The following is a 21648-nucleotide window of genomic DNA, read 5'->3' as shown; positions in this document are numbered from 1 at the left end:
TTTATTGTCAGATTATCAGCTTCATAGACATAGAGATTGAATCTGTGTTGTCTATTGTTCAGAACCCATCACAAAGCTGGTCCTCAATCAACATTTACTTTGAAGGAGCAAGGAAGGAAGGGAGGAAGGGTGGATAGCATCAGTCAAGGTAGCCTGAAGGTGGCGGTACGTAGAACAATCTGAGAGTGTATTAGTTTCCTGTTGCTGCTATAATAATTTGCCTCAAACTGAATGGCTTGAGAGAAAAGAAATGTTTTATCTCATAGTTCTCTAAGTCAGAAGTGCTAAAATCAAGTTTTTGGCAGGGCCGCATTGATTTTTGAGGTTCCTGGGGAGAATTTACCCTTCCCTACTTTCTAATGGCTCCTCACAATCCTTGGTTTCTGGCCTCTGGCAGCAGGGGTATCACCTTGACCTCTATATTCATCCTCACATCTCTTTCTGAGGCTTTGACTCTTGTGAGTTCCTTTCATAAGGACCCTTGCTAATTACTTAGCACTCACCCAAAAAATCCAGGATAATCTTCCCCATCTCAAAATCTTTAACTTAATTACACCTGCAAAGTTCCTTTTACCGTGAAAGGTAACACATTCAAAGTTTCTGGATAAGAATGCAGACATATTGGGTGGGAGGGGCAGGGGCATAAATGGGTGTGATTCGGATTGTGGGATGGGGGAGGGGAATGGCTGAAGGGGAAGACACAGTCCAGGTTAAATGAATTTAGAGGCATCTGTCTGGCAGACTCTGAGCAAGAAAAGCAAATTCAAAAGTTAGATATCAAGAAATGTTCAGGGATACCGCCAATTTAAAACTCAGTAGCGAGGAAAGGATGATTTCTCTCAGGACAGAGAAATGAAAATTCAAACTTAGGAAGGAAGAAATAGACTTTTTCAAGGACCAGGGTTGGGTCTGTTCATCTGGTCGAGGAACAAACCAGAGCAGCCAAGAGTTAGACAGGTGGTACTCTGGGCTGGATCAGCCTGAGTCAAGGATGCCCCTGTAAACCCATGAATTATCCAACTGTACACAGAAGAGAATTAAAAGCTGCAGTGCAGCTCAACATTGTCTTGTCCCCATATTTTACAAACTAAGTTTCCTAGGAAACTAAGACCTAGGAAAGTTCAAATGGGTTGACCAAGGACGCATGACCAGTTGACCTTAGAATTTGGACTAGAAATCAGGGTCCTGGCACCAATGCTGCCTTTTCCCAGTGGAACGACGTCCCTCCTCTGAAATCCTCTCACATGTTACATTGCCTGCCCTGTTTATTGCACACTGCAGAGGGAGGGCATGGGAGAGGAGTCCAGGGCACATGCCCAGGATCTCTATCTAAAAATAGCAGGTGGCCTTTTGATGGAACTCTGGGTGGTTTTGTTTGAGGATAAGGTAGAAGAAAAGAAACCCTTTCTGAGTAGCATAGTGCAGAAAGTGGAACACGCCCAACTTCTGTGGTGTTGGGTGTAGATTTAGCAATAGATAGTCCCAAACAAAGGCAGTGCAGATCACTCACCACACTTAGTCAAGGTAGCTTTCTAATTCCACCACCTTCTCTCAGGGGCTATAATGAAATCAAGGAAAGTTGTGTTACCAGCTGATGTGAAAGCAACTACACATGGACAAGTTCTAGTTTTCCCTTTTAGCATGCAGCCAACTTCCTTCCTAGGTAATAATGAACAGTTTCTCCAGAATATCAGTGCAGCTTTTTGGGATAAATTTCTCAGTTGCTTTGAATACTTCATCAGTAATGTGATTGGCCAACACATGACCTCATTGGCAGGGAGACTGCCGATCCCCTCACAGGACTTTACAATTTCCACTTCCCTTTTCCTAGTATGGTCACATTTGAAAGTACTTTAAAGTAACTCTAGAAAAAGTAACGAGACAAACATGACTTGAAGTAGCTGCAGTAGAGAATAAGATGTGGAAGGGAGAAATTGCAGAACCATGGAATATGGAGAAAGGCTGACCTGTGCAGACAGGAAGTGAATATACATTTGAGAGCTTTAATGCTTGCCTACTTCCGGGTTGCCAGATTTCAGAATGAATGAAGGTGTTCTCCACTCCTGAGATAAACTTCTATAAAGAAAACATATTCATATTTTTAAGTGGGTCTTTATTCATGGACGTTGTCCCACAATAAATGCTTTGTGTGGCTGATAGGAATGCTTTTAACAGTATAAGACGTTGGGTTTCTAGTAAGTTTTCCTTTCAATTTAAAGTGATGGGGGTGGGTACATGGATGGAGGCTGCTTATGGGATTTTAATTTAGTGCTGTAAAATTTGAATGGGTTAGGAGATTTTATGTGATTTTAATTGAATGCTGCAAAATTTTAAGGGGGTAGGAAATTAACACAGAATAAAATTGCTTGATGTAAAAAATTATTTTTAATGCTTCTCACAGTTTTTATAACAATGTCATTAATGAGACTATCATAAAACAGCCATTAGCCTCCCTGAAGCTAGATTTGTATATTGAAAATGGGGGAAAAAACATGACAAACATCAAGATAATTTCAAGTAAAGACACCTCACAGTCCTGCCCCAAATTGCCAGTTATTTGATCCTTTTTAAGCAGGGTTCTGTATATCAGGTGTTTATAAATGCAACACAGTTTAAAAATACAAACTAACACTACTTTAAATAGTACGTGGATATAAATGATTCTATTTGCAAGGTCTCACAATGTGCCAGATGTATCAGACAGGCAGGACAAATTGGATTTAGGGAATGGTTAAATTCCAGCCTTATTTCATGTTATTGAAAGGGGTGCTGGATTGAGTAACTTCTGGAATACAGGGAATCCAAGGAGGAATAAGTAGTCCAAGGCTTAAGCACGAGGGGAGGATTTAAATGTCTTAATATAAACTTTTAACACCACCTGTTTGCTCATTCATTTATTTTACATCTCCACATTTAACATTATTTGGGCATAGACTCCTTGTTCAAATGTTTTCTGTAGAACTCCACTTCTAGAGGAATATTTTTCAGACTTTCTTGACTGGAAGCCACAGTAAGAAATACATTTTATTTTCAATGCAGTACACATATACATGTAAATATATACACACACATGTAAATCACGAAAACAAAAATTTCAAGAAACAATGCTATTCCACAAAACGAAGCTGGACGAGGCAACCAGTGCATGTATTCCTTACATTGCCTGCACCATGTCTTATCCACTGATTCCAGGAATTGGCGTAAGGATCTGTGTAGTGCACTGTGGTGTTTTCTCCTTTCTTCTATTTCACTTTTAGGGAAAGTTGGTTACTGTACATTATAGCAATGTTACTCCTTGCTAATTTACTGTGACCTACAGTTCAAAAGTTTGCAGAGAAAAGCAGTATTGTGAAAGGGATACATACTGTTAACAGGCTTTTTTCATGTCATTGCTCTGAGGATGGACAGTGATTTTTTTTTTCCATTGGAATACAGTTTGGTTTTCAGTGTTTTCTTCCTGAGTAGCTCCCCTTTACTTACCTCACCGGGAAAGCTCAGTCTATATAGCCACCACTCATTTTCCCCGGCAGCCTTCCTCTCTGGAATCATTCCTCTTGCTGGGTCCTCACACTGTGAATTCAGATGCTATGCATGTTTCCACTCCACGGTCACATCCATCTCCTCCATGAGGCCTTTCTTGATAATTTCAGACCCCAGTCATGATTCTTTCTCAATCCCCACAGCACAGCTGTTGCAACATATGCTAGTTGACTGCCCTAGCATTACAATCATTTAGTGTCTACTATCACTCTCCCCACCTACTTTTTTTTTCTGATCAAATTTAAAAAATCCTCTTTAGCGCTGAGTTATAAACTCCTGGAGAGCAGGGGGAATTTTTTCAATGTTTGTAAATGTTTCCATCACTCCGAAAATACTGGCCACAAGCACAGGAATTTGCTGAATATGTGCTGATTGAAACTAATTGTGGCCTGTTGCCTGTTAACATCCTCTTGTTTTTCCTCTATGTTTTCTGATTTTAAAATTTAATTGTACGTTCATTGATTGAAAATAGGGATGGTACCTTTGTCTTTTTTTGTTTTTGTTTTTGAGAGGGAGTCTCGTCCTGTTGCCAGGCTGGAGTGCAGTGGTGCGATCTTGGCTCACTGCAACCTCCACCTCCCCAGTTCAAACGATTCTCCTGCCTCAGCCTCCTGATTAGCTGGGATTACAGGCACACACCACCATGCCCAGCTAATTTTTATATCTTTAGTAGATATGGGGTTTCACCATGTTGGCCAGGATGGTCTCAATCTCTTGACCTTGTGATCCGCCTGCCTCAGCCTACCAAAGTGCTAAGATTACAGGTGTGAGCCACTGTACCTGGCCACCTTTAATTAAAAAAAAATATTGAGGTGTAACATACACACAGAAGAGCATACAAATCAAGTGTTCATATGTTGATTTTTCACAAAGTGAAAACACCCATGTAATTAGCACCCAGGTCAAGATAAATAATCCAAGAATTCACTCCATTCCATTTGTCATACAAATACTATCCTGATTTCTGTTACCATAAATTGTTTTTTTCCATATTTGAACTCTACATGAATAGAATGATTCAATACTTATATTTTGTTTTTTTATGGCTTTTTTCATTCAATATTATATTTGTGATATTTACCTATATCATTGCAAGTAATTGTAAACACTTCTTTCTAGTTACGGGGCAATATTTCATTAAATGAATACAACATGATTTATTTATGTAGTTGATTATTGATGGACAACTGGGTATGTCCTGCCCTGGGGCTTCTGTGTAGTGTACTGCTATGAATAGGCTTGTACATATTTTTGGTGAGTATTTTGTTGGCTCTTGGGTATACACGTGTTCTGTTAGTTCCCCAAGTGTCTGTACCAGTTTACACTCCCACCAGCAGTGGAGGAGAGTTCTGTTTTCTCCACGTATTTACCTATAGACGCTTGGTATCTTCAAGTCTTTAACTAGGTATAGATATTATAGATACATTTTTTCTTTATAGATTTATTAAAATTAATAAAGTCCTTTATGCTATTTCTTGCTATGTGTTTAGAAAACTTTGCCTCTTCCAAAGTCATCAAGATATGTTCTTATGTTTTTGGTTTATTTTTTATAGAAGCTTTGTCGTATTCTCTCCTATATTTGTAGTCCCTCAGGAATTGATTTTGGTTGGTGGTATGAATTAAAGGTCAAGAGTCACTTTTCTTTCTATGAGTGTCCAACTGACCCAGAATCATATAGTAAGAAGACATTTCCCGTACTTTCCCTTGTCACTCTTGTTGTATGTCTCGTGACTATCTTATACGTGAGTCTGTTTCTAGCTCCTCATTTTGTCCCATGGGCCTGTTTATTTTTTGCTTCAAACATACTGTTTCAATTTTACATCTCTATGGTATTTATTAAGGTGTGGTTAAGCCTATAATTCTGTTGTTCTTCTTTAGTATTGTCTTGGGTATTATAGCCTTTAATTTTTTAAGATTCATGCTAACTATGCATAAAATAGGTTTCTGTAAATAGTATGCTGCCAAAAATTGTAGGAGACAGATTAGAGGTTAAAGGGAAAAGTGACACTGAAAAAAATTGGTGAGAAGAGTTAATGCATGTTGGAACATAACGGTTTGTTTTATTTTGAATTTGTAGATTTCAAAATTTGAAGGAGGGCCTTATAAAGAGATAGACTACATGGGGATTTGACAATAAAGACAAACTAAGGGTGATATTGAAGTGGGAAGCTGAACCCAAAGAATATCCATCTTTATCAAATTTGTTTACTGAAAGAAAAGTTTAAATATAGTTAAGGATATAAAAAATCTTGATTTTTTGGACAAATCTCAAAAAATTAAAGAATAAATAAATTTAGAAATAGATTTCTGGAGATGATTCCGTTTTGAATGGGATATAATCAAAATCTATGCAGAAAAACAGTCCAACCCTAGTATCAGTTTATATTTTAGCTTGTCTACCATTTTTCTGTTGAGGGGGCCATACAAGAAAAATCTTAAGTAGAAGGAAACTCTTAACCCTGAATTGCGGCCTGTGGCCTATAGTGTATGCACAGGCACTAAAAAGAACAACACCAGGGCTGGTGATGTTGCAAGCGATGGGAATTACATGCACTTTTACGTCAGAAGAAGAGATACAAGAAAAGAGAAAAAAGCAAACGTTGTATTTCTTGGAGCACATCAAGCAGGTTTAACAAATGTTTACTTGTTGTTTGGACATTATTACTCCTCGCAGCCTTGTTTAGAAATACATTCGTGTGTTTTATAATTTAAATCCACAGAATCAATCAAATATGATAGTTTCAGCTCACAAATACTGAACAAAAGCTGGAGAGGTTTAGATAAGTTGAACCTGTTGAGAAATGAAGCTTCCAGCCATGGAGCCCGTGAGAATAAGAAACGGACTTTATTTTATGTGTTTGCAGGGAAGAGGACCAATTGGCATTTAAAAGATAGTTTCCATAGCTACTGGACTGAATCAAAAGAAAACACTGTCACAGCATTTTCTCCTTTACTACATTACTGCTTTATGGTAGATACCAAAGCAAGTATTTTTCAGGAGAGGGGCTAGTTATTCCATAGATGAAATGCTATGAAATGCCTCATTCAATCTGTTTTCTCCTAGGGGTGTAGACTTCCTTTGTTGAGAGAATCTCATCATACATCCACAATTTGATTAGAATCACTTATTGTTCTAAAAGGACATACAGGAAGGATTCTCTCTAGGTAAAGCTTTATTGCGCAGCTCCCCCTCCTGCCAATTTAAACTCTATTTTGTGATTTTAAAAGTGGGGTTTGCACTTAAATTATGGAAGAATCCAGGATTTGTTGCTCCTAACCTTTTTGTCTTTAAAATATATAAGTATGAAGAAGGATTTCTCAAAGGACCCTAAAGTGATGACTTTTGATTTTGCAACATAATATGGTTATTCAAAAACACCAAATACTTTAAATGTGAAAGAAACATGATTATAACAGTCTTTATTTTGGGGCATAAACTGTACATTGGGGGGTATTGTGTAACTTCGGTTTTATGGTCATCTAACATTTGTACTAATCATGCTCCGATCTGTTGTCCACAGTACTTTATCACGTAATGACCTGCAAATATGTAAGAAAGAGAAATGGACATTCGCTTTTGCTTTATTTACATGTTTATCAATTTCGATTTATGCATCCTTGAGTGATTTCGTTGGTTTTCAAAAGCGTTTTCTCATTTGTACTTCTTTTAAAGTTGATAGATTGAAACTGACTTCTAAGAAAGATGTGGCTGATCATACTGCATGCAGTTGCAGTATTGTTTCCAGGGCTACACCACAGTTTGCATTAACATGGTTAAAGGTAGAATCTCCATTAGCCACCCACCCCAACACTCTTAATAAACCCACAGTCCAAATAAGAAGGGTGATCTGGTTCTGCAAATGCAGCTTCAAGACCAATAGGTTGCCTGCTGGTTCCAACAAGATTGTTTCTCTGAAGCCCACTTAGAAATTCTGGAACCAGCCGTGTTTGTATCTGGGTATCACCTCCATGCTAGAGCCACTTTCTTGCTTTTCCTTTTTTTTTGATGCAAGGGTGTCTCTCCTTCATTATAGTAGAATGTGATTCCAGGATAAGATAAACTTGATTTTCATATATGTTCTATCAGTTTTTTTAAAAAAAGAAAAGGAAAACAGAGTACTTACCAAGTTGGATTCTGAAAGCATTGGTTACCTTCAGAAGGTAGATGTGTAATTCAGAATTGTGATGGAGCTATTTTGCCTTGGTCATTTTTACTTTTAATATACACAATATCCCTATGTCCTTGTTGCCCATCTCATTCTGAAATTCATTTATCTGAGAGACAAGCCTGGGGAAGGCCTATGGACAAACCACATTCCTGGGATACGTGAAAGAAGGAGGGCTTGTCCCTTGCAGATGCCACTGGTGAGGAACAGAGAGTAGATGTGACAGAGTAGATGAAAGTGGGAGATGAGAGGAAATGCCATTTACTCCTCAGAATCAAAGGAGGAAGGGTTCCCATAGACAGTCATATCTTACATCTCTGGGAGCTTCAGTTGGAACCACAGTTGGAAATGAACGTCATTACCAGGGCTGTGACTTGTGTTCATTGCTGAGTACTAGATAAATGCCTGTATTTATAAATACAAATTATAATTTGCAAAGATGATGTAAATAAGTCTGAGACAGATCCAGAAGTCAGATTCCAGAGCTGGAAGTCATTAGTGATTTTGATAATGTTTGTAAAATACTTTGAGCTTCTCAGTTCCAGTATGTGATGTGAGTGTGTCTCTACATAGGAATTTGTATTTATTACCGATGAGCAGCACTGCTGACTGAAATACAACCCAAAATAGGGTGAAGAAGAGAGCTCTTTGACATTTAAAAGCAAACAATCTCTGGAATGAAGTTACAGAAAATATCAATAGTTGTTTATAAGCACAGCGTGGGAATGTTTCATTCAAAGCACATGAGTTTAACTAAAATGTTTAACTAGCTCTCTGAAGACCAATTTTCTTTGCCTGCTGGTTGCAGACTTGAAACAGAAAGTAATTTCTATGTTGAAGATTAAATTCTAGAATAAAAAAATGTTAAGGTAAGAAAAATTGGAAACTCATGATTCTTTTTAGATATACAGAACTTCAGCAAAATGTTTTTTCTTTTAAGAAAGGGTGTAGGGAGGAGGGTGAATGAAAGGAACAGATTATAATAAAATACTGTTCATGAAATAAGATTAATCTATCTTGAATGAAAATAGAGGCAGAAGACAGCCATCCAGTGAGTGCTTTGTAAATCACATTATTAGGGCTTGCTTAAAGCATTCACCTAGTATTCTATATGGAGGTGGTTGGTGGAACTGCCATATGCCATCTTGGGTCTGGGCCAGGGAGGCATGCAGGAAGGATTTTGCATTCCAGCCGTCCTCTCCCGCCTGGCAAAAAAGCACTTTTTGTACGTGGTGGAAGTGGCCAAGTTATTTGTACACAATGGGAGGCTGAAATTTTATTTCCACATGAAATTAGTGAATAATGGCTTTCAAGACTCACTGAATAAGCATCCCCAAGACACAGTCAGCATTGTAAGTCTGTATAGGACGCCAGCCATCTGGATGAAAAATAAATCAGTTATGCAGCCACTTTGAGGGTCATCAGAGATGGGCATGCAAGGGTGAAGTGTACGGACACTGCATTGGAGCATTTGCTGTTCATCAGGGCTTTGTTGTGGCCAAGTTTTGTCACTGCTGTGATTCCATGTCACTTTTGTACTAAGTCACTAACGTATAAAACCAGAAATGCGTATATTTTGATCTCCGATGCTAATATATTGGTATCTGTTTAATGGTTTTATCTTACTATTTTATCTTTATTGTTTACCATTTCGTAGAATACACCTTCACATTAATTTTGGATTTTAGTCTCTCTAGAAGACTAGGTGTTCTGTCTGTATGGCTAACTTTGTAACTCTGGAATGCACAACTCTAGACAATGTTTTTCAGTGATAATGAGGTTTATATTTTCCCCAATGTGTGATTGTGAGGTCTCCTTTTATGCTAATGTAAGACTAGTTTTTAAAATATTGTTTGGGAAAATCTGATTTCAGTTCTGGTAAAGGATTATTTGAAAAAAAAATAATAAGGCCAGGGTTAGCTACTGTTAGATAGACGTTGGTAATTTGCCTACATATAATAGTTAAAGCTAAAGCATGGAAACCAAACTGAGAGAAGCAGATGGAAACATCCCCTAGGTAAGCCTGAACATTTGTTCTTAAAAATGGAACAAGTGCTAGCAAGTTGTATAATCATTTTCTTTTAATTACACCTGACTTTGATTTTTTTTAAAATGTTGGCAAAGCAGTGTTTCAGTTTTATTTAACTTACTTTGGTTTCCTTCAAAAACTCGTTAGAATTTAGCACATAAACAGATTATAAATAAAAAGTAGCAGGATTTGAAGGAAATTAGTGAATGGGCTGTAAAATAATTCTTTGGTCTGAGATTTTTGAAGAATAGAAAAAATCAGAATCTAGCTGGTGGAGTCAAATGCCTTGATTTTCCTGTACTCTGATTCTATAACAGAAAAGTAGTTCTACTTCCTATATAAAGTATACAGGAAAAAATGAGGTGCCAGTAGAGTTTGCTTAATTTGCTAGAATTTCGTGTTGTGGTATTTCACAGAATATAGTACTCAAAATCTACATGAATACCGCAACTGTTTGTTTCATGCTCTTGCAAATATGTTGACTCACATACTGCTGTAAATAAGTGGGCTATCAGTGGGAGTTTTGCTATATTTTGCATTCTGAGCTCTTCACTGAAATTGTGTTCATGGGATTTGGCTTCTGACTTTATAGCGTAAGCTACATACGTTAATTAATTTTGAGGCAGCTGCTCATTAAAAATTCTTTCTAGTAAACATAAGTGAACATATTTTAGAAGATGCCAGCACATAATGTATTAAATGGAGTTTGATAAGTGAATTTGACTAATTAATTTGATTGGCAAGTACGAAAAATCCGTATTTATGGGAATCCAGTACGATTGACTGTACAATAGTATTTTAAACCCTGTTTTAACATTAGAGATTGTATGTATAACATAAGGATCTCATAAAGGAATTGGGGTTCATTATTAATCTAGAATAGAAGATATATTATCAGGTAACATACAGACTGAGAAAATTGGAAGGGGATTTTACAGACCCTCTTTCATTCATTCCTCTTGCTTTGTAATGAGAGAACTGAGACCAAACAGGTTGTAAGACTAAACAGTTATGTGGTAGAAGAACTGGAAACAGGACCTTGGCCTCTAATACTTAAAATGCTTTTTCACACTTACTTGCAGAACACATCTTCACGGAACTTCCTTGTCTAGAGAAGAATTATATAAGGCTAGAAGTTACTGCTGAGCACTTTCATTTATAAATACGCTTTGCTTTGGGGTGTACCCTGTTGGGGCTGCTTAAAAAGATTTTGGAGTATTTTCCAAAAGTCATTTAGGAGAGACTAGACAAGTGTAAGTAAGTACTGGATGGTACTGACTGAATGAGAAAAAAATAAGCAAAGACAACAGTGCCTGTGTTTTCTTTTTAACAGGGAGACAAGCCATTTCATGAAGGAGCTTCTTTCTTATCCGCAAGACTGAGAGCCTTCTACAGTTAGTCATAGAGAGAATGCTGTAGGCTCTGCGGTCCTGGGGCCATCTGGAGGCCCTGGCAGTGGTACCACCAGAGAGTTGAACCAAAGGCTGGGCTTGAGGCCACTGCCTTGGCCATGGGCCACCTGGGGGATCAAGTTCCATCTACTAATTCTATTTCTCTCCGGGAGCCTCAAGCAGATGAGCCATTCAGATCTTAAATCTGGGAAAGGGCATGGAATCACAGATATATTGTATATAAGTAGAGGAGGAGATAAGAAAGGATAAAATAGGTGCTCATATAATTAACGTGTCACTTTTTTGAGAAAAACTAAAGTTAGTAAACTTTCTATCACTTGACTAAGCCAGTTAACCTCAAGATAACAGAAATTGTGTTCTCTTTTGCATGAGAGCAAATGACAAGTTTTCATTGGCAACAGTGGTGGAACTCTCCTTCCCATGCTCCTAACAGCCGGAAATACCACATTCAGGACCCATGCCTTCACCTTCTGATTAACTTGGTTACTTTTCATTAGTTGAAGTTTGGATGGTAAAAATGACTTGAGAATGAAGAGGAGAGGTGCTGATACAAATCACTTTGAGGGCATGAGGTTTCTCTCTTACCTCCAGGGAATCGTAGCTGCATGATTTTTGCAGTTTTCCTATTAATTAGAGCTGAGTTAATAAAGTGTGTCCCTGGGAAGAGGCTTCAATGTTGAGGTGAGACATCTTTTAAAGGGTTATTTTCAAAGCAGCCGCCTCTGCTAAGTAACATTTTTCTTTGCAGGTACATGTTCAGTTGTCTTGATCACCATGCAATGCATTTGTTTTCATGTGTGTCTCACCTACTAGACTGTGAGCTTCAGAAAAGGTGTTCTGTTACTGGTTCTCCTGGGAGTTGCTGATGGCTGGCCCAGAGCAGAACTCGATAAGTGTGTATGGAATTAATGAATATTGAATGAATAAATAAGTAAGTCATATGTAAATGGATGCTTTCAAAGTCTACAATTTTTTTCTTCACTTTTTAATACAATGTTCTAAAACTTGAGCTTTTTTGAATGTCACTTATCCTTTTATTCTTACATTTTTATAGAACAAAGAAATATCTGTCTAAGCTCTTGATTCTGAATTAATGAGATCTGAATTAGAGTGGTCTTAACTCTATCAAGCAAGAGTTTACTTTGTTATACTTGTATGCAAATTAAGAAATAGATCTATCTCTGCTTAGGAATATAATAATTTGTCATAATTAATCAAGGTATCAAGGTACAGCTTTTTAAAAAATTGAGCAATGAACCGATGTTTCCTAAATTTTCTAGATTCAGCCAATAGGAGCATTTCTTGGTGAGTTTCTACTCTTATGTGGAATTTGAGTTGAAACCCTGTGTTTACTACTTTTGGGACAGCTTCATAATTGAAACCTATAGAGGTAATAGACCTGTGACTGATACTGCCAAGTTTGAACTGCCATTTTAATTGGACTTACTTGAAGGCTTATGAATAAAAGGCTGTGATTTTCTAACTAATAGAGTTGATAGTATATTGTCTAACAATGTTAACCTGGTTTAGAATCCAAATGCCTTTTGATGGATTTTAAGTTATATCTTAATATTTCTTACTTCTAATGTATTGACTTAAGTGAAACATTCAAATGAAATTTCATTTTTCCTATTATCTTCTATGAAATATACTGGATCTAAGTTTGATATTTTTAATTGCGGTCTTTGTCAGACACCTAAGAGAATAATAGTCCTTTTACTTATAGGCAGGTAAACTCCCTTGAGTTCCTGGTCACTTCATAGATTATTAACCTATATATGTTTTCAGAACCTAAAACCACTGGTAGCGCATGCATAATAAATTCCCCTTTTCAGCTGATCAGTGCATAACCTTATGTTTGTTTTACATATATTTCTGCTAAAAAACACCTTTTTAATATATATTGATTCATCAGCATCAAACTCATAGCCAACAGCACTATGACTCATATCTGCAGCTTATCTAACACACGCCATTTATTTTTTCTGAGACAGGATCTTGATCTGTCACCCAGGTTGCAGTGTAGTGATGTGTCTTTGCTGACTGTAGCCTCTACTTCCCAGCTCAAGCAATCTTCCAGCCTCAGCCTGTAGAGTAACTGGGACCGAGGCACAAGCAACCGTTTTTTCATATTTTGTATTTTGATCCCCCGTTTTTTTTTGCATTATTTTTTGTAGAGATGGGATTTTGCCTTGTTGCCCAGTCTGGTCTCGAACTCTTGAGCTCAAAGCGACATACTGCCTTGGCCTCCCAAAATGCTAGGATTATAGTTGTGAGCCACCACGCCCAGCCTTCCTTTTTGTGCTTAGGAGTGCTTAGTACTTCAGTACTGTAATTGGGGGCCATTTTCGTCAATACAGTCACCAACAGAAAGCACAAACATGCAAAAAGTGGCACTAAATAGATTACAAAATGGACACCAAGAGCTGTGGAACGTCACCTTGCTTGAGCTCAGCTTGGACTGCGCACATTGGTCACTCACATTTTCATGGCTCTGTGCAAGTCTGCAAGTGACAGTGAAAGCATCATGAGTATTGATCTTGGGGTTGCAAATACATTTTAGTGGGTAAACTCATTTGTAACCGTGCGAGTAAGGAAAACTGACTGTATTACTCTGATTGATTCTGGTTACTCTGTATTAACCAGAGTCAGAAGATAATGAATCCAGGACTCAGATGTTAAGTAGCTTCAGTTCTGTAAGCCTCTACTAAGGACCTAATGTGCATTGAGGATATAATGAGTAGGAGGGAGTCCCTCAGTTGAGACCTGTGCCCCTAGTTGTTAAGTGACCTTAATAATTTATATCTTAAAAATGTATGTCATAAGGCCGGTTAACAACGAGGGACATAAGTCTCGATTAATGGACATTTATTTATTTAAATGTTTACTTAAGAATGAATTGCTTACTGTGTCTAAATGTATTTATTTCTTTGTTCTTTCCTTAACATTTGTCATTCTTCTAAAAATTAAAGTCAGTCTTTAAAACTTAAGGTAGCTATTTTTAAAGTAAAATTTGACGTCAAGCCTTCTCTTGCCATGGATGAACTACATTTCTTTTAGAAGCACTTGGAAAATTATAAGGAATGTACACAGTTTAGCCTATAGCTGAGAGCTGAGAGATAGAGGTTAAAGAGAAGTCAGAAAAACTACAAACAGTTTTAGATTTGTTCCTGACAGACTTCTCCAGATATGAGCAACACGTTAAAGAACACACAATGGTCAGTGCTGGAATTAATGTTCCAAGAGTTAGCTTATTCCTCACGGAGAATCCGTGTTGTGAAGACCTAGATATGCCATTTTTCAAGGCAGACTTGTCAGGGTGCAAAGAACTAATGGTCTCATAGTTTGGCAGAATAGCATACTAGTACATTTTGTTTAATGGTTCTGAGTTTTATTGGAAAGTAAACTTAAGAGCACTGCAATATGTTCATATCATCTTTGTTGCTGATGTACTCCATGCTGTAGGGATGCCTTGAAATTCTGCAGTGTAATTTTGTTTATCTAAAGGCCTTATGTTATGGCCATCAGACCTTTCAGAAGTTGGAGTTCTATCCATTTCTCTCCACTCATGGCCAGCCTTGAAATCCCCTTCATAAGAGCCTGTCTTTCCTGACATTCTGGCACTTGTGGTCATACCCTGTCACAATATGAACTTCTCTGAACTGCCTGCCTGTCTTCCTCCCTTAAGCTGTCATGAGGGGTGTTCCTATCTGCTGCACTTTGGAGCCTGTGTCTGCTCCCGGGTTTTAGTCTCGTTGTCTGGCCCTTCTTGCCACAGTCCTGATGGGTTCATCAGTGATTTGAATCATTGTTGGTTTGATCATGTTTTTACAACAAAGTAAAATTTCCATTAATAGCCAACAAACACCTAGGATCCAAAGAAATCGCTTCTGTATGTATGAGGGGAGAAGGGGTATAGTAGAGTGGTTTAGAGTGTGGGCTGCTTAGTTGAAAATTCTGGTTCCTTATCTATAAAAAGAAGAGATGTGTAAGAATTCAATAAGACAATGCATGTAAAAGCCTGTAGAATAGTAGCTGCCACATAATGATTGCATAATGTGGTACTTACTAGCTAATTGTGTTAATAGTTTTTTAATTTTTTTCACCTCTAGCAAATTGTCAACATAGGCTTTGAAACAGCTCATCAGACTGCACTTGGTATATAACATTGGTTTAAATGTAGCTAAGTTATACATATAATGTATATGAAACTAGGAAATAGGAAGCATCTATATTCAGCAAAATATAGATGTTTATGGATGAATATATTCAATTGTTTATAAACTTGGACTGTGGAAATACTCTTTTGATTTTCTGTTTCAATACAATATATATGAATGTCAGCAAAATAATAATACAGGGGCACTGGCCAGTGTTGAAAATAACTTTATAGAGTTAGACAGTATTTATGCTTGCATAAAATGGGTATTGGTAAGGTCATAAACCAAAGTGGTGTTTAACACCCTCTAGCTTTCAGAGGGCGGGGACCATATGTGTGAGTGTGTGATTTCCAAAATCTTTGTCTTCATATTGACTTATACATCACAGGTCAGTAAATATAATGCTGAATTAAGAACTATAAGGAGTTGTATTGTCAGCCTTTTCCATTTGCCTCCATTGCTTCTTTCATGTTGTCCTCATCCTGGGAATACAGTAGCATGGGCTGGTTTTTACAGCAATGCAGGTTTTTCCAGTGAGTAGCAGTTAGCCTTTCTTGGACTCATGTAACAGAGAAGCCAGTTGGTTGAAGAGATTCAGTGTGGCTCCTTCTGCAAGTGCTTATCTTGTTCACTGGTTGCTTTGTAATTGTTATTACTTTGAAAACATTTCTTTTTCATCTATACACTCAGATTATATAGAAGGAGACATTTTGCCATTGAGGTATATTCTTATCAAGATGCTATTCTTCTATTTTATAAATAATACTATTATTAGACATATGATGAAACTCTCTTGTAGTCAGTGCCAAAGGAAACAGTACAATAGGCATGTGTGTGGGGGCTTAGCTAGATAGAGCCTATCTTGTTTTTCTTGCTTGCCTTTAATCAGTGCTCATATTCTCTTAAAACTTTCTTATCCATCTTTTGTGGGCACTGTTTGTGAATTTCCTTCCTTTCTTCCTTTTCTTTTGGTGACAGTGTTTCTGTTTCTTTAATTTATCAAGGTGTCACATACAACGGTCTTATTGTAGTGTGCTAAAGACATTCTCCATTTGCAAGAGTCTGTGTTTGTTGATGGGTTTTCTTTCCTTTTGGACTAAGTAGGACATTGCTAGTTATTTTGCCTTTGGTCTTTTGAATGTATTTCAGTTCCTAACTTTGTCTATTAGTACTTTTTTTTCTTTTCAATGGCTTGAGCCCTTCTCCAAAGTAGAAATATATAGATACGTTTAAATGGAGTTTCCACCTGTGACAATATCCATTCTTTATTGTGACTGAAAACACTTATTTAATTTATATACATTTTAGATGTAGAGTTCAGGCTGGCCTTGAACTCCAGGGCTCAAGCAATCCTCCTGAGTAGCTGAAACTACAGGCGCACCACCATGCTTGGCTCTGTAACTTTTGAATATTTTATTTTTTCTTCTATATAGATGCCTGTAGAATCCTTTTCTCTTTGATTTTGTTTTCTCTTTTGTCTTCTAGTCAGGAGACTTTAGCTAAGAAACAGAGAAAACCCACATGGCTTTTGCGATCAAGAATAATGTAAGCTACAAATCTGAGTTTTATCATTATCCACTTAAAAACTGCATCCTTTCTGTACCTGTTTAGTTACATGGGAAGTGATTTTTGCTAGAAGCTACACAAAGCTTTAGCAAATGTCTTTCTTCTGGGCTTGAGAAAATGACTAGAATAAAATTAAAGGGAACAAACTCCTCAGCAATTTACATGTTCCATTTGTTTTCTTATTAATCTTTGGTACATTTCTTTCAGAGAAGCAAATGTAGAGATCATGAGAGTGGTAAGTGTGCAGAATAACTTTTGTTTTTATTTGCCACTGAAAACAGTGAAAAACAGTCATAGGTACCATTAGTATGTTTTACTTTTTGAGGATTGACCCTGTCTGTTGCCTGTCTCAGCATTTTGTTGGATATGAGAGCCATTCTAATCATTGTTGTTTCAGAGCAAATACCTAGTGAGTTATATATACAGCAAGTAAGTACCAAATAAAACCTTTTGATAGAATAAGTGACTAGCCGCCTATTTTATATCTTAGTTTAGATAAGCCTAGATCCTGACTTATCCCCACCAACCTGCTTCGCACTTGAGCTTAGTAAGACTGGCGTCTGTTAACCGTTACCTTCCCCAATAACTCCTTTGACTTTCGAAAATGGACCAGATTAAAACTCAGATAGATGCTAGATAACAAAGGGTGAATATGTTGATTGGTTTAAAACATGTTTTTTAGCCTAAACACATGTACTCATATTTCTGTGTGCTTTCCTTTTAAACACAGTCATGCCTCAAAAGAGGACTAGTTTGAATCCATGGATGACACTATTGTAATCAGTTTTGCTCTTTAACTCACTTTTTATTTTTCTCAATAAGATAACCTTTTTGAGCCTCTGTTTTCTCCATTCTTTATTCTTTGAGCCTCCATTTCTTATCAATAAAATGAGTGTATTTGTCTCAAAGACCCTTGTGTGGTAGTCTATGATTTCCAAGTTTGCTAGGAAGGAGCCTCATAATATCTTTCCCTTGGGCATAAGATGTCTCCCTATCTGCTCATTACAATATGTCAGGAATAGTTGTCAGCAGTATCCCCTGAAAACCATTCGTGTGGAACTTTAATTGGTAAGATGCTTTATTATAAAAATTTGTACATTAGCAAATTGAAGCGTGTCAAAACTCAAGAAACAGACTCGTCAAAATGATTTCTAATCTTTAACCATAAAAACAGTATCTCTCTAAAATTGCATCCTGCATATGGGAAACTGGTGTTCAACTCAGTTTCAGAAAAAGATAGCTGAGGAAAAAGAGGAAAATGGGAAGAGGAGGAATATCTTCATGGTCCAAGTAGACAACCAAATTTCACAGAAGGAAAGCTGTCTGGAGCCTTTGGGTCAGCAAGCCCTGAATTATATGTAAATGAATGTGTTATTACTGGATCAAGAAGGGAGCATTGAATATGTGAAGTTTGCAGAAAACTCAAAGGGTGACCTATATAACATTGGAACTCAGTTGAAAGGATTTGAGAACCAGAAAAGCATTTGATTTGGTATTGGGAATGTTTCCGCTAGTGTTCTTTTCTCTAAAGGTACTCTTCAAGTCAGTATCTGGCTCACTAACCCTTTATTCCTTATCCATAAGCTTTATGAAAATAACTCATGTAGTGCCTACAGCAACCCTAGAAGCAGGTAGGACATTAAGGCACAGAGAGTTTATGAGTCGAGAGAGGTGGTTATATTATGGTAACAAATGGCCTCCAGATCCCAGTGGGTTATAACCACAGTGCCATCTTTATTACCCACCAGATGTGTGAGGTGGGTCAGCTACTCTGCTCCAAGGTATGTGCACTTCAGGACCCAGGCCAGTGTCCTTCTTGACTATGGCAGATCTTGTCTGGCTCTTAGAGTTTTCTGCCCAGGAGTTATTTGTGCTGTTTCTAGCCATGATTCGGTGTTCAAAACAAGTCAGATGCCAAGTCTGGTATCAGTGGGGTGGGAAAGTAAAATCTTCCCAACAGAAAGAAGCAGTGTATATTTTTCAATAAAAATACACTCCCAGAGAGAGAGGGTGAGCCAGTGAGCTGGTTCTTGGAAGACCTGGGATTCTGAACTCAAGCAGAACAGTGTCTGACTCTTATAATGAATTAAAATGAATTTAGTGAGCTTCCCATGAAATTCATCTAGGCTTTTGTTGTGTCCATATTACTGAACAACCATAGGTAATGTGAAAATCATAACTTCAGCTAGAATCATGTTGCTAGCATAGCTTTAAGGTTAAGAATGAGGACTTTGGAGCCAAGCGTGCCTGTGTCCAGGTGCTGCCATCATTACTTAGTAGCTCTGGGACCTTTCAGAAGATGCTTAATTTCTCTGTACTTTATTTTCAACATCTGTAAAATGGGGAAAATAATAGTGCCTACCTCATGGTTGGGGTAAGGATTAAACAAGTTAATAACTAACGTAAAGTACTTGGAATGTAATTACTACATAAATATTAATTATTATTACTATTATCCTCTTCTATCCTAAATGTAAACAAAATAGGTTCAAAGACTGTGTTCAGTACCAGAGCTATCATCTGCCTTCAGGCACGATGAGTATCTCACATCCTTTTAGAAGTGGCTTTTTGTTGGCTCTGTGTCTGAACTCACTATTTACTTTTCCCGTCTCTTGTGTTAAGATACAAGAAATGGCCTCATTTCTTATTTTCTTCTCTCTCACTGTGGCAGTGAAACAGATGATAATTATGAATGCTTAGGTTTATTTACATATAAACAGAAAGTTTCCAATAGCCTGTTTTGATATAATTCTTCTACCTGGTTGTTGTCCTATTTTTTTTTTAACAAAAAATATCTCCTGTCCACCAATTGCTTTCCTGTTTTCTGAAACACTTTTACCTCCCTTGAATGTGTCCTAGTTGGTTATGCATCTGAGATTGTTTTTCTTCCCTTCAGAGTTTTACTAAGTGGAATATATATTATTTTACAGATTGGTTTCGTTTATTTAGGCTCTCTTAAGATACTAGTCTGTCTGTTACTAGGTTCTTTTATTTTTCCCTCTGAATATTCTCATTATTGACATTTTTGTCGATTTTTAGCTACTTGTCAAATCAGGTACTAATTGAATATTGTCCACATTTGGTCACTATTTGATTTTTTACAAAGAATAGAGGGAAGTCTGACTTTCTCTTTTATTCTCTGGATTTTTACAATGGACATTCTTTTAAAATGGCCTGTGTCTTGAAATCTTGTTATTTTGAACAGTCTTCCTGGTAATGATGTGAAGGACAGGAATAGAACAGAAAGATGCTTTCTGATTTGTTTGTGTGCCTTCTAAGACTATACTCACTGGCTCTAATATCATACAATTGTGTGAGCATGTGCAAAATGTTTCATAGTTAACTTTTCTAGGAATGTGCACAGTATAAAAATGTACTGATGGTGGAGACAGCGAGAATACGCAAAAATATATAGACTAAAGCTGGTTAAATGTTCTAGAGGGAAGAGTGAAGACTGTGCTTAATATAAATTGCTCAGTCACAATATCTGGGAAGGGGTCAAGATAGAATGAAGAAAACAAGATGTAGGCTCAATGCTGGTAAAGTATTTAATGGCATACCTCAAATGGAGTTAATCTAATTAAAATGGATGCAAAAATGATTGAATTCCAAATACAAAAAATATATCAGGTTATTTTTTCCTGCAGGTCCAAGTAAGAATTAAGAAATATATTGAAAGCACTTTTCAAAGAAAGAATAGTATAATACAAGTATTAGTTGTCCACCCATGTGGTAGACTCTAACAATTATTCTCTTCACTTAGAATTGCCCCCAACCTGTAAGGTACAGGATCACATCTAAGACTGTACTATATGACCCTGCCCCCAGGTCAAAGCTGATCACTTCAGGGTGTGTTCCTCACCTATGCTATGGCAATCAGGATCTTACTCCAGGAAATTAAAACGTGAAACTGATGGAATAGAATCCAAGAGTCCGCAGAGCTCAACTAGGGCATTGTGGAAGCATCAAGTCAAGGGGTATCTAAATTCTTACTGCAGAGATGGCTGCCCCTTAACAAGCTCCTACTTCTCCTAGAGTTTGGTGGTTCAGTTCCTCCTGAAATACCATACCACATTCAATAAATACCCCCTCTTTCTTATTCTACCTGAAGTTTGTTTCTGTTACTTGCAACCAGGATAACCCCAACTCACGCAGTCCTGAAAAGATTAGAAAAGAAGAATCTACCCACGATACAAAGCTCAATGAGGAAAATGACTCTGAAAGGAAAGTGAAATGGATTCTGATAGATTATGGACTCATAAAAATGAATTGGCAGATGATCAAAGCATCAAATCACTCTTACAAAATGCTTTAGAGAAGGCTATTGAGTTGTATGGTTTATAAAAGTCAGCAAATTTATAGTGCTCCTGAGGCTTAGTGGCTCAGTTGTGTAGAGACCTGAGTTAATGAGGGCTTGGTTATGGGCAAACCAGTTTCAAGACCACAGGTCACCTAACTACTTACACCCACAAATGGCCAACATATGAAAAAAAAAAACAAAACCCCTACTTTGCAGTAAAGAGTTTACAGCTCTAGAGTTATAAATTTTCATGTTTGACATCTGATTTTATGGCTCTTAGCTTTTGTAAAATGTGACTGCCATTTCCTCTGTGAAGGCTTCCTTGATTCTCCTGGTCAGAATCAAACACTCTCTCTGCCCAAAAAACATCTTCCCAAGCTATGCGTATATGTATATTCACATAGAGATGGATTATGTACAAACATATATAGTTGATAGATTTTATATTAAAATATATGTGGATGTACTAGGTTGT

General features: G+C 37.3%; 1 protein-coding gene across 7 annotated transcripts in view; it reads left to right on the top strand.

The window, feature by feature from the left end:
• NCKAP5 (NCK associated protein 5) overlaps positions 1-21648 on the top strand; it is a 976754-nt gene that overhangs the window by 403041 nt on the left and 552065 nt on the right. The window contains exon 1 of one of the 7 annotated variants that reach the window (XM_032250732.1): positions 7816-8575. The exons of the other annotated variants lie outside the window; for them this stretch is intronic. Within the exon in view, the coding sequence (XP_032106623.1) occupies positions 8568-8575 (8 nt within the window). The 5' untranslated portion in view covers positions 7816-8567. Of the gene's footprint in view, positions 1-7815; positions 8576-21648 lie in introns of those variants that run through there. 7 annotated transcript variants of the gene reach the window in all.

The sequence above is a fragment of the Sapajus apella genome, unplaced genomic scaffold, assembly GCF_009761245.1.
Source record: "Sapajus apella isolate SASKATOON/1434 unplaced genomic scaffold, GSC_monkey_1.0 scaffold72, whole genome shotgun sequence".
Taxonomy (NCBI): domain Eukaryota; kingdom Metazoa; phylum Chordata; class Mammalia; order Primates; family Cebidae; genus Sapajus; species Sapajus apella.
This window is presented reverse-complemented; position numbering and strand designations above follow the sequence as displayed.